The 14,320-nt window shown below is 35.6% G+C and overlaps 2 protein-coding genes across 2 annotated transcripts in view; one reads left to right on the top strand and one right to left on the bottom strand.

Annotated features, from left to right (window-relative positions):
* Nucleotides 1-4,623, top strand: part of DNAJC3 (DnaJ heat shock protein family (Hsp40) member C3) — an 83,057-nt gene extending 78,434 nt beyond the window's left edge. The window contains exon 12 of the mRNA XM_027855683.1: nt 387-4,623. Within this exon, the coding sequence (XP_027711484.1) occupies nt 387-544 (158 nt within the window). The 3' untranslated portion in view covers nt 545-4,623. The remainder of the gene's footprint in view (nt 1-386) is intronic.
* An 8,107-nt stretch (nt 4,624-12,730) lies between these two features.
* Nucleotides 12,731-14,320, bottom strand: part of UGGT2 (UDP-glucose glycoprotein glucosyltransferase 2) — a 212,746-nt gene continuing 211,156 nt past the window's right edge. Inside the window, exon 39 of the mRNA XM_027855699.1 lies at nt 12,731-13,590. Within this exon, the coding sequence (XP_027711500.1) occupies nt 13,568-13,590 (23 nt within the window). The 3' untranslated portion in view covers nt 12,731-13,567. The remainder of the gene's footprint in view (nt 13,591-14,320) is intronic.

The raw sequence follows: 14,320 nt of genomic DNA, 5'->3' as shown, positions 1-14,320 counted from the left end.
AAAACTGTTGCATTTGAAATTCTGCCTTTGGTAGTTTTATTTTTGCTTCCCTGTAAGATCATTTCTGTTAGTTTTTATCTCAGAGAACTTATTAAAATGTCAAAGGAAAATAGGTTATTTGTATTTTTAAGATAGAATAAATATAAAGGATACTTTAATGAATATTAAAGTACTATTTTTAATCTTTCCTTTTGTGAGCTGAAATGAAAGCTATGATGTACATTTCTCATACAAAGCTATTATTCATAATGTGTGAAACACACAATGTAAATGCCAGGCACAATTGCTTATACCACTTAAAAGAGGTTTTCCCCCCTTTAATCGGATAGAATTTGTTTAACACCTGTGCCTCAATCTGTTTGTTTGTTTTTTTTTTCCTTTTTTAGAAATGAGGAAAAAGTTTGATGAAGGAGAAGATCCCTTAGACGCAGAGAGCCAACAGGGAGGTGGTGGCAACAGTTTCCATAGAAGCTGGAATTCATGGCAAGGCTTTAACCCCTTCAGCTCAGGCGGACCATTTCGATTTAAATTCCACTTTAATTAAAACCAACAATGTTTTTCTGCTACTGTTCCTTCTCCTCTTAACTTTTTTAAAATTAGAAAACAAACCTTGTTCCAGTTTCAGGACCCTAATGAAATATTTCCAATTTTTCTGTTGTCCATAACCAAAGAATTGTTTTAATAGGAAGAATCTTTTCCAGTCCATTTTAAACTCTCTTGTTGGCTGGCGGTAGATTGATGAATGATGGTATGTGGTTCAGGGCCTGTGTGAAGCAGCCAAGTCTGGGGCAGACTCTCTTGTATAAGCACTAATGTATTTTTTATACTTTTCTGCATTGGAGCAAATGCAAATCCTTCCTCCTGTCCAATCCTTGTGTGGTGTGTCAGTACCTACATATGGTGCATCTATAAGCATACATAAGCCAAAAAAGAAGCTGTTCTCTGAAGACTGGGCATGTTTCAGTATTCTAAAAGTCAAAGATTAATGATGAGACCAAATTCTAAACTGTATTGTTTTAGGGTAACTTGGTTTTCTGAAGCATAGACTACTAGACTGGGATTTTGAACAAACAGAACAGTTATTGATTTCTAATACTTTCAAATGTTTATTTGTTAATATTTGAACTTCCTTAATATTGTATTCAATTTAATGATATTTCTTCTGTATGGTTACAAGTAAAGAACTGGGAATTCCTCATTTAGAAAACTTACTACCAAATGACAACTGGGTTTGGACTCTTGATTGGGGTTAGAAAGCACGTTTTATTTTATTTTTTTTGGTAGCTGAATGAGATTTCCTCAGGACTGCATAAGTGGCATTGGATGTCCTGAAGACCTGGGAGCATTTTCATTTATGACTAAAAAGAGACACTTTGTTTCTATAAAACAAGTTATTTTCGAATGCTGAAAAATTTTTAAACAATATTGCTTCTATACAAGTAGAGCGAAAATTTGTTTAGTAATGAGTTCTTACCTGTCTTACAAAATTTTCAAGACCAAGATTTGGTTTTGAAATTTAAAGTTGCTTTTCCGGGATATATAGGCCTTTGAATGCAGTATTTCAGCATTCTTTACTGTAGTGGCTCTGTTAGAGTGATTTTCCTCTCCCTTGGAGCCAGACCCAAACATGTGGACCTCCAGTGATTCCAATGATCCTGTTTTGCTTAATTCTGGGTTCACAGGACTATTAGTTTCCTGGCACATTTCAAAATCAGATAGTCACCTTTACTAAAGGTACCAGTCTGATCTCAAGCTCCTGGGATTTTATAGAGTCTTCCACAATCTTTTTTTTTTCCCCCTAGAAAAAGGTGCCTCAACTTGCTGAACTCAACCCAAGTTTCCACCATCATTTCTCTGTAACAATGATATTTATCTCCTGATCACTTGTTCCTTTTCTGCGAGGTAATTACTGAATAGTAATAACTATTCAGGTTTACTATGTAGAGGTTTTTTTCCCTGTTAAGAATAGGAGTTGATCTTTTTTGAATAGATCTCTTTAATCAAGGACATTGTACCTTTTAAGGAAATGCTAGTGCTGCACTTAAAATCTGAGATAATAGATTCAATTAATAATTATTAACTGCTCCCAATGAAGTTTTTGTAGAGCTCTGAGTTTTGGGGGAATACTTTTAGTAACATAAGGTACTTAAAATTATTAGAAAATCAAGAGATCTAAACAACGGAGAAGGTAATTGGACTATACTGATGCCAGCATTAGCCAAGCACAAAATTTTATTCATAAGTATCAGTTTGCCTATAGAAGTAAGATTTTATTTAAAAAGATGTTGGATGTATAACTATGTAGATGAGTTGGGAAAATACTTTGTAGAAAATTTTAGTCATTACCATGATGTCTAATTGTCTCTCCATAAATGTAAAGCATTGGAAAAGAAAAGTTTTCATTGATTTGCAGTTTTTATTTGTTTTATAATGTCTTGAAGCTCAATCTACTATAATATGCAAATGTACAATGTAAGCTGTATTGTTTAACTCTTTGAAAAAATCTTGAGTATTTGTACAGCTGGAACTAATTCTGTTATCTACAGAAATTGTTTTTGAATCTGGTCTTTTATCACAAATTTTCCTTGGCATCACACTAAGAAGACCACTACACAGCTGATAGCCCTGCAGTAGTAGGGATCTTCAAAGCCCCAGATAAAAATATATGAAGTCCCAGAGCCTAACATTTAAAGAACACCAAAATTGCCAGGATATGAGAATTTTGAAAGGGTGTTTGTGATGGTCGTGCATAGGATTGCATTGGGAATTCATGTTCTTTAGGGTATCTGTTATTGAGATAGCATCTGACTTCAGATTGCATGCCTGAGTTTTCAGCTCTCAGAATAACCACGATTCCAAAGCCTGAAGTCAGTCACTCACCCAAGGGAGGTGGGCAGTTACGTTCAGAAGCACCATAATTATAGATTAGAAACACTTGACAGCTTTAGCTCATCCAAGAAGAGAGAGAAGCTATGTATTGCACAGTGCCAATTCCATTAAAGAGGAAGTGAGATGTCTGGACTGCATTCTGCTACTTAAGGAAGAAAGTAGGAAGACTGAAGCTCTTAACCCTTTCTCAGTGAATGCAAGGAGGTTCTTCCTGTTTGGAAAGACTGTAATGTTTGCAACAATCAATGGTATAGGAACATTTGCATATTAAGGGATAGTACAACAGTTTGGAAGCCACACTGTACAATGGGAAGAATTAGAATGGCGAAAGTTTATTTTAACTCATTTCATTAGTGACTGCTGCTCTTGCACACTTTTTGCTGACATTCTGCTTTTGGTCACAGGCACAAAGCATTTGTAGCTTTTTCAGTAAAAATATGCAGCAAGTCACATGTAAGGATGCATTATCCTTAATTCTATTGTGTTCTCTTCTGAAATTACTCTTTTCATTAATGAGCTCCCTAAATAAAATGTCACTGGTCTATTCCATTGTAATAAAGCTGGTTTGATGGGAGTTACACATGGCAAAAAAAGTATTAATCTGTACATGATGCAAAAGCAATCTTAAGAAGGGTGGTTGAAAACTCATTGAGAAGTCTGAAAGTGTGTACAGAAGTTTGTGCTTTTTACCATGAATAAATGAAAATGTAAGCAATTTAAGCAGCCTCTGCTGAAGTGAATTTTATAATAAAAAATCTAGCCAACTATCAATTTGACTTTTAAAAGGGACAGTTTTCTATTTCAGATCAGTATTAATCTAGCCTTTTGAGTGTCAGTATGAAAGCATTTGGGAAAATTTTGGTCTCTGACAATGGGATCTAAAACTGCCCACATCACTTGAAAGAAAATGATATTTCCACCCCTAAAAAAGAGGATAATTAAAAGATACTTTTTTAGAATCACAATCCATAGAAAACAGTGTCATTTTATTCATGGTGAGAAGTGACAATTTTCACCTGAGAGAATCAGTTGGCCAAGTTTTTGCCTTATTGTGATAGTACATTGCCTTGCAAAAAGATTTGACCAGTATGTCAAAAGAATAGTTGTAAAATCAATCTGTACAGCCTTACTGATTGACTCTAGTTTCCTTTTCAACATCCAGAGAGGAGGAAGGAGGAAGGCAGTTGTAATTCTTCAATGACTAATACAGTTTTACTCTAAATCAGATCATTCCTGTTAATCACTACTTGTTAGTGGCAAGAAATTGACTGCATTTTAAACAGGATGATAGTAGGTAGGGTAACTCCGTCTTGTTGCAGAGATCTCTTGCTTGCTGTCTGATTTAAGATAAATTAGCCACTGCGTGGCTCTGGGGAGTAACACAATTGTGTTGCCTTTGTTTATCTACATTTGTCACACCTCTGCCTGCAGTGAGAAAGATCGGCAGAAGTTGAGAACTGGTGATCTTTCTTAATGTAAGTTAGATACTACTCCTGCCCTAAAGCTACAGTTCAGCTATTTGAGTGAGATGACTAACTTAATGCATCTTAAAATTTTTGAATGTTTTATATAAAAAAAGGAAAGGAACCTAAAACACAATGAACTGGGTCTCAGACATGTCTACAAATGTGGGTACTATTTTTATGCCAGTGTATTTTCACATTTAATAAAGATATTTATGGTGATATGTGCATTTTTTTCCTTTTATGATTTCTATAAAAACAGTTGTCATGAGAACCTAAGAGATGATGCTATATATTTTTTTTCTATATTTGAGTTCACTCCAGATTGGTATGTTGAGGAAAGGAAGCTTGCCATAAGTAAGTTATAAAGGAAATCAACCTCCCTTCCCCCTGCCCAAGCTAACAAGAAGTTGGAAAATATCGTTTAAATAACCTCTCAAAAAGCATTCATTCTACTTGAATAGCCCCTAATCAAGGGGTTGTCATACAAGGAGGTTACAATTTGGTTCTTCAGTGTAGACATTTTAAGATCTAATGCATTTAAATGATGTTATTTGAAAGAAATAATCTTCAAGCTAGCATATTTCTATTAAAATCTAAAAAGTAAAATTTTATCCTACAAAGAAAAGTTGACTTAAAAGAGAAATTAACAAAATTGAAACTTTAAGTCTAAGTTATAAAGGTGTTACATATTAATGACAACATTGATTTTATGTTGAATGCAAGTTATCATGGCATCTGAGGAGCCTTCATAGTAAATTGTCAGTTTCCATTTTGTGGATAACTAAACTGAAGGCATTGTAGTATATTCAAAAGCGTATTAGATTTTGGAGTAAAGAGACTTGACCCTTAATTCTGTTATCATGAGCAGGTAAGTTGCTTTTTCTGACCTTCAGTTTTCTCAGTGAAATAAGGATATCTATACTACCAACTTCATAGGCTTATTGTGAGGAAAGTACTATAAAAATTTGAGTAGTTAATAATGACGTTAGTAATCATATAAAGGTGAGAGCAGCCCAGAAAGAAATGAAGGAAAATCATGAAAGGGAAGATGATCCAGATGTTTCAGTAGGATTCTTTTAGCTGGAGTTGAAATGGGGAGAGATGGGAAATAGTCCAGTACTGGCCTGTACAGACTTAGCCAATTCAAAGTTGATCTGCATTGTATTAATTTCATAAGTCTTGCACGAGGTACTCTTACTAAAAAAAAAAACCTTTTGGTTTGCCTTAATCAAAATTAGCCAAAACTATATTTGAAAGTTATAGGTTAAACAGAAATACAACAATTCAAATGAGTTTGTTTGCTGCTTCTTTACTAGCATTCTGTCTGTGCCCCCCACCCTGTTCCATACACAGGTGCTTAAGAGAGTTTGTTGAATTTATTATGTAAGAATTCCTACTGTTTTGAAGGTTAATCACATCAATTCCCAATATGAAATAATTTAATGAATAAGGAGATGAAATGGGAGGGGCTTCTGTCACTGCTAGAGAAATGACCCCAGTCATAGACCTTATGGGGAAGAAGGAACCTTGCCTGGCTTGAGTTACAGCCCCCTTCTCCCTGATTAAAGGATGTAGAATTGAAAGGGAATTGAGAGATGGTCTAATCCATTCCTCCATTTTGTATACTGGGAAACCGAGACCCAAAGAGTCACTTGTAACTTTTCCAAGGTCAAGGGTGCTTAGCTGTGATTTGAACCAAGCCAAGCCCTTGGACCCCAATACCAGGGCTCTTTTCACAATACCACATAAGCAAGAATTGATTGATTGTTGTTCTGTCCTTCATTCTCAAAAAGGACCAATGATATCATGAGGGTTATGTCTTGATGTGTGTGAATTAGATCTAAGTGAGGCAGAGATGTGAATTGAAAAAGTGGCAGAAAGAACAATGCCCCCTCTCCTGCCCTGTGCATGCTTATGATATTTGTGGATTTCTCTAATCATTAGAGAACCTTGGAAATGGTCCTTTTAAATGAACTTTGTATGTTTTCCCTACTGGGTGAGATTCCTCTCTGGAGTATGGAAGGCTCCTTTGGAATCATCCATTGATAACTACTTCCCAAACATTTCATTTCTGATTTGAACATTGCACAATATGCCTCTTCCTGGGATGTCATTAGGGTACTCACTTTATATGTACACAGTTGCATTGTATTTGTCTTCTTTGTGATTTTGTTAACAATTCACCAAAAAAGCCCATTAAGCAATAAAAATAATTTCCAGTTTTTCTAATCCCATAATGGTGGTTTTATGTGCAAAAAAAGTTTGTTTGTTTTTTTTTAATATTAAAAAGGTGTTCTTTTTTTGCATTCCTCCCTCTGAGTTGACACATTCTGGCAGGGCTTCCCTGTGACTGGGGAAATGCTATTTCAAACTTTTACCAAATGGAAAGCTGAGGAATGTCAAGTCATATAAACAGGGTTATTAGTTATAATGCAAATATTTTATATCATGTAGTATATAAAACTTTTAGAAAATGATGTAAATATAATTGACCTATAGACCACTTTGAAATAATGTATACTTAGGTTTTCTACAGTTATGAAAAAGTCCTGGTAGAAAACATTGGCCTTGTTCAAACAGAATCTTTAACAGATTTTTTAATATCTGGAGTTTGTGAAAACATAAATTGCTTATTAAATACCAGTTTATATGGGACATCCCAAATTGCTGATTTAATGTGAAGAGGAAGAAATAATTTTTTTCTGAAACCTTCTAGATATTTTAGCAGCTGTGTTTTATTAAAAAAAAATACTTTTATAAAACAGATCTATACAATGCTTAGCACATAGTAGGTACTTAACAAATGCTTTTCCTTTCCCTTTTTCCCTAAAAGGATTGCTACTATAATTTTTTTTTAGCTTCCCTTCTAAGTTACTTCTCACTAGAGTATGTTTTGGATTGATTCCAAAATTGAACCAGTTTCTTAAAATACTTGGTTCAGTTTGCTTAAATATTTAAGACATTCAACTTTTTCTTCTCTTCAGAATCAGTTATTATTGATAGTTCACTGGACGTGTCATGTTAGACTGGTGTTAAATAGAACTGGGGCCACTAAACTGTACATAAAGATCACTGAGGCCTACATATTTAACTTAGAAAACTACATATTAACATTATGTTCTATTATATTTTTATTTTGTTAAATATTTCCTAATTACATTTTAATCATGGTAGGCTCTACTGGGGAGTATTTGAGTCCTGGTATAAGACATTTATAGTTAAAATGGTTTATTTAGTCATATGTTGACTATGTCTTCTTTTGATCACATAAAATTCTCTGATGTTATTGTGAACATTTACTATTAATTTGGTGAGAACTAGTTCTTTAACGTCCAAATCATGTGCCTTTCAGAGCCAGATGTTTCATGCATATTGAGTCTTGATTTTCTGTAACTCTTAATTTTCCCTTGCTTTACTGACAATTGGGCTTCAGGATTTCTAGGCAGAGATAAGGTAAAAATACTAGCAAAATAAGGTTAAGAATAAAGTATTTTAATGAACTGGCTAAAGACAGCATTAGTTGTATTATAGCAGAAATACAGGAAGAACTGTCTTAAAACTTAACAATTACTACAGCAGTTGGTAGGGCCTGTCCCTAGAAGCCCCTACCAAACCCTTAAACCTGGATGTAGGGTTGCCTGTCTTAAAATGTCTCCTTTTGACTTTGAGTCATAGTGTTTCCTGGAGGTCATTTAGACTCAAAGGCCCTATCCTTCGTTTTCCTTTCCTTAGTAAGATTTTCCAAAATCTATAGGTTCTTCTAGGCTTATGCTAAGGACTTCTCAGTAAAAAGTAGTGGAGTTTTACTACTAAACAGATATGAATTCACATTCTTTTTTTCTTTCAAGCTTTAGCGGAGATTTAGCCACAAAGTATCATGGGAGGTGGCATGGAGTATTTGGAAGGATCACCGGACTCTGGTGTGAAAATAACTGGTCTTGGGTCTAGGATCCATAACTTAGTAGTTGTGTGATCCATGGAAAGCCATTAGGCTTCTCTGGACCTCAGTTTCTTCCTCTCTAAAGTGAAGAACATATTGTTGAGTTTGTTATATGTGGCAAATAAAAAGTTAACCACTTCTCATAGGCTGAGTAAGCTATTTATTGAAATAGGAATGTCTCAGGTAGTTTAATGAATCTTAAATTTTTTCTCAATCTGTTTTCCAGGTCAGCTATGAGATACCTCACATTTTCTCCTATTTTTTTCTCAACCTTTTGACTTAATATTTCTTGTTGTTTCTTTGGCTTCTATTTAATCCATTGTAATTTTTAGGGAGCTTGTTGCTTGGACAAAGTTTTGAACCTTTTGTGCCAAGCTATTAATTCACTTTTTAATTCTTCCATAGCTCTCATTTCTTTTCCATTTTTCCTAAAGTACTCTCATTTCATTTATAAAAACATTTTTAAACTCTTGCTTCATCTCATATGAAATTTTAGCTGTTTATACTCGTATTTTTGTTTCCCCTGAGGCATTGCTTGTAGATGTTTTGGACTCATTCTCTTTAGCATTTGTGTCTTGAGCATCCCTGCTACCATAATAACTCATTTTGGGGGTGGTGGGGGTGGCAAAGGTTCTTTTTTGTTTTGTTCATTCTTCCAACTTCCTGATTTTGGACTTGGTTAGTGCTGAGCTCTGTTCTACTTCTGGAGAAAGGTCTGGGCTGGTCCTGTTGCTACTTTCTTGAGGTATTGAGATGCTATTTCAGCATCTCAGGAACACACTGGAGACTTGAAAGCTCTCAGTGCTTCCTAAGTGTTCTTATCCAAGATGAAGTCTGTTTACTGCAAACATCTCCCTCTTCCTGCTCGCTCCCCTCTGAACTCCACAAGTTCCTGACTTGGTTTTGAGTCTGTGCAGGAATAGACTGTTGTTGGACTCCACCCCTATCAGCCAGTTGGAAAGCTCTGTTGGTTCAAAGTGGCAGAATTGGAGGCTCCTCGTTGGTCTAGGATTCCTGCCTTGGTTATTCTTCTACTAAAGACTCTGCTCTGAGTTTGGGGTTTGAGTCAAGCTGCTCTTGCTGACTTTTGACCTTACTCAGTGCATTGCCCAGGGCCTCCCTACCAGGAATGCCGCCCCTTTGTATAGCTCCCCTTCTCACTCCACCTGAAACAAAGCCGCTGGTTCACACATGTCATAGTGTTTTACTTTGGATCTCGTGCCATAGTGCACATCCTCTTCCTGGCCATCAGGCTTATGTGTGTTCTTGCCCTGACCCCATTCCCAGTGTCACCTCCCTGTCTACTAATGCCTAGCTTGGCTGGATAAATGACTCACTTTTTCTGGATTTCCCCATCAGGTTTTTGATCTGGTGCATTTTCTAGAGCTGTTTAGAGGAGTTTGTGGATGGGAGTATACCACATTGCTCCCTATCACTCTGCCATTTTGCATCCACCTTCAGATAATGTATTCTCAGAAGACAAAGGCTTTGGGACTATAATGTACAACACAGAGCTTACATTTTTCTTTATAGTCTTGGTGACTATCAGAAATTTGAGATTAAGTAGCTGAGGACTCAAGATGCAGGGGAAGGACTTTAAATTATATTAACTCTGACTTTAGATTTACAGCACTGAAACTCTTATAGGCAATCTCTGTCTCAGACAAACCGGCTGATGTGTTCACCCAAGTCAATATTCTACTTCCTTTCTCCATTTAGAATCTGTAGCTTCAAGTTTCAGCGCCAATGCCACCTGCATGGAGTTGTTTCTGATCTCCCTTAGATGAGAGCATTATCTTCATTCTCAAATTACATTTATACACTGCTGGGGCTTTCTTGTTTTGGTCTTTGTATCCCTAGCAACTGACTTGGTGCCATGCACATAGTAGATGCGGCTTTTTTGTTGTTGAATCTATCATTTCTCTGATTAGATAGAGCTTTGAGACTTTCAGCCTGTCCTCAGATCATTAAATTTTCCTCCAGGGCAGTGGAATTATCACAAACATAAGTATGGAGTGCTGAGCCAGCTTGTGTTTGAGACAAATAAGTTGTCATTGTTCCTGTTCTTAACGAGTTTAGAGGTTATCAGTAAAAGAAGTGGATTCTCTTTGTATTCTTAATGTGCTAACTAGATCCTGCAATCAGTGTTACATAAATCTTTAGTATCACATAATTAGAACCCTCAAATGGTTGGTCTGCCCCAAGCCCCTAATTTTAAATAGGCCCTGAACCTGGGAATGACGGGTCAGGATTTGAAGCCTCAGGAACCCAGACTCCATTTTCTCTAGTGTGCTGAGCCTAAGCTTAATTAAACCAGGTAACTTGCTATCTAAGAGGTCTGCTTTTCTAATTTCCAGATGAGACCTGAGGAGTTTGGTGAATTTAGAGAGCAAAATGAATTTTATCCCTAAATAGTTGCTTAAGCCTTTAAGGGAAAAAAACTGAGAAAGTCTGGACAAGAAGCAAACTAGCTTCATTAATTAAGATTTCATTTCGAGCACTACAGCTATAGATAAATCAACAGGATTTGAAATGCAAGTAATCCTATTTTAATGGGAGTATGAAGAAAAAAATCTCATCTTCCATTCTCCTCCAAGGCTGGAGTATGTGCATACCAAGAGACTACTTTTAAATAAGTCAATAGAAACAAGTTCTGCACAAGAATTTCTTAAAAAATCAATTAACAAACATTTATTTCCTCTTCTTCCTATATCCTTCTCTCTCCCCTCTCCATTAGGAAAAAAAAAATCAAAACAACCCTTTTTAACAAATATAGCCAAGCAAAACAAATTCCCATGTTGGCCATGGATACAAATATGTCCCATTCTGCATATTGAGTCCATCACTTCTCCGTCTGGAGTTGGATAGCAAACTTCATCTGTCTTCTGCAATCCTAAGAGGTAGGAGAGATTTCTTATCTAAAAGGCTTTCATTACTAGGAGGGATAACATCTTGTTAATGTAAGGAGACAGGAAAAATAGGGACAGAGGGCCGAAGTGCAAGGAGTTCGTGATTTGACCTAAAATTAGGTTATAGGGCTTTGGGTGCACCTTGGAACAGAAAGTCTTAAGACTTCTGAGAGCATAGGAATGCTATCTACTAATATTTCTTCCATCTCTGAAGAAAATCTAGCAATGAATTCAACAGGACTCTTTCTGCTAACAATAAAACTATGGTAAAGCAGATTATTTTCACCTACACTTAATCTAGGAGTTTACACCATTGCAGTTTTCATATTAGTGCCTTCTGTTTTCATCTCATGCTCATTTCTGAATATAGCTCTCTACCACCCAACAAGCCTTTCAAAATACATCCATCTTATGAACTGAGCAGGAGAAACATGGTCTTACCTGGTTCTCATGTACTTGGAACTATTGTCTGTTTGGGGTTTGACTCTAGTCCTGTCACAGGCATAGCCACTCACATGCGGGAGGGCAGATTTGGGCTTTAAGCACACTGCAATGTTCAACACTAATATGAAAATATTCTGGATTAGAAACCATTTGTCTTTCAGACTGCAAATCAATAGGACCTGTACTAATCTAGCAAATTGCCTAGTTTGCACAACAAGATAATTTATGAATTAATATTTTACAAAAGCTGCTCAGATTCCATGTTAAAAGCGTATGCTAGCTTCATAGGAATGTTATGTATTGAGATGTCTTACATGTACTCTACAAAATTGCTTACACAGCAGTTTATTTAAAGGAAGTCTGATGTTTAGAATTTTTTTTAAGAGAAAGGACATTCCTGTAAAGAGAAATGAGTCAAGTGACAGAGCTGAGATTCTAATCAGATTTCCTGACTTCCTGTTGCTAACAGCAAATCTACTGGGAATTAATAGAGAAGAGACACAATAATTGACTAGAAAGTTCCAGTAGTATGGAATCATTTCGTGTAGAGGCAATCAATCTCCTATGACTTCATTCAATAGCTCTTAAAGCATCACTGGACTACAGCACATTAAGTAGTCTCCAAATGATGGCTGACATATCAATTAAAGGTTGAATTATCTGTAATATACTCAAAGAAGATTCTTGCCTACACATGTAGGGAACATATTTTAAATTTATTTCCCATACACATTGTTAACAAAGTTTAGTCTGTGTTGATATTCAGGATAGAACCTTATAAAATAGTGTTTCATATATATAAGTTCAATGAATAAGCTTAATTTATGAGGAAAATTCATTCAAATCACCTTAATTCTTGGGGATGCCATCAAAGTTAGTTATTGCTCCTTCAGAAATATATTTGTTGTCAAACTAATCCTGAAGGATATATTTTAATATGCAATTTACAATATATTAGGATAGTTTGAATTATAAAATGCTAGCATGTAGTATCTATTTTATTTTTTAATAACATTTTATTTTCTATTCATCCATTTTAAAGTGAAAAATAAGGAAACAAAATATTTATTTTTAAGGTCTTAATTTAGATAATTTTTATTTTAAATTATCTGCTTTGCAATAATAGCTTCTACTCCTATACTGGTTTGACCTTTTTTTTCCCCATGAACAATCAGGTTCATTTTTCATGCCCATGAATGCCATTTTATAAATACACATCAGAAAGGAAATGTTACTTAAAAATAACATCATATAATTCTATGTACTCAAAATAACTGATTAAAGATCACATGACTGAACATACCAAAATAGCTGATTACAAAGCAACATTACTTGCATTGTAAAATAATAGTTAAGATATAAAATAGGATTCATTTTTTTAAAATGACAATTTTTGGCTGGTTGACCAGAGTTACCCATAAGTTTTTGTCTGAGTAGCAAGTGAAAGGAGAAAAATAAAAAAAATATTTGTTTCTCCAATTTCAGTTACATTTTTTTCATAAACAAATCTGGATAACACAGTTTAAATATGCACAGTCTTTTGTGTGAATGCTATCAGAAACAGCCAATTTGGAGTACCAATTTCTATTTCCAATCAGACACACATTTACCAAACAATCCAGCAAAACATCTCCCTTTAACTGTTGAACCTTGGCATGAAACCAAGAAAAAAGAATAAGCCAGCTTTAAAAATTCAATAGGACAAAAAATGGTTTACCTCTTTTGAAAAGAAATTGTTTACTTAATATGTTAAGCATGTGAGTTTTAAATAATCAGTTTTTTTTTTTAAACTGAAGAATGTTTAACTGAGCTCCAATAAAAGACTCAAAGCACAGCCTCTGCACAGGCTATTATTTGTTTCATATGATGGCAGGTTCAATTTTCAATATCGTGACTCCCTGCACAGATGCAGAGTGCTGCTAGAGTTCATCTCGAGTGAAAACTGCAAAAGAGAAAGGAGAATTTATTTTGGTATTTGTGATCTAGAATGTATTATCAGATGAAATAATCCCTGCCTCTGACAGGAGGAACTAAGAAAGCAAAGAGGTTGAAAACAAAGGGAGATTTGCTTTACTTTTAATACAGTTTGATTGATTGGATTTCTGTCATGGAAGCCATGACTTGAGTCCTTTTAATTCAGTCCTTTCATTTTACAGGTGACAAAACAAACCTACAAAGAAGTGACTTGCTCAAGGTCACAGAAGGAGCAGATGCCAGAGGAGAGGAAGAAGAGGCATCAAGTCTAGGTGACTTTCTCAAGGGGTTAGCCATGGAAGGGTGGATCAAGTAAAAGATTTTTTTAAGGATGGGACATGTTTGCAGGCAGTGGGGATAACTGAAGATTAGGGAAAGAATGAGAATGATAGGGCATTCTTCTGGAGAAGGTAAGTTGAGATGGGATTAAGGGTGCATATATGGATTTGCCCATGTAATCATGAGAGACAGGAAGAAAAGGAGGTAGTGTATGAAGACATCTAAGTAACGTGATGAGGAGGAGGAAAGAAGAGGGAGCTGCCTTCAAATGGCCTCAGTTTTTTCAGTGAAGTAGTTGTTGAAGTCCTTAGCTGAGAGGATGAGGGGAGGTGTATCCTTTAGAATGGATGAAAAGGTTTGGAATAGCCATTGTGGTGAGTGGAATAGCCAGTGGAGAGTGAACTGATTGGATAAGTATA

Source organism: Vombatus ursinus, unplaced genomic scaffold (genome assembly GCF_900497805.2).
Source record: "Vombatus ursinus unplaced genomic scaffold, bare-nosed wombat genome assembly UNPS02011014.1, whole genome shotgun sequence".
NCBI classification, from domain to species: Eukaryota; Metazoa; Chordata; class Mammalia; order Diprotodontia; family Vombatidae; genus Vombatus; species Vombatus ursinus.
Note: the sequence above shows the minus strand (reverse complement) of the source record. Positions and strands in the feature narration are given on the sequence as shown.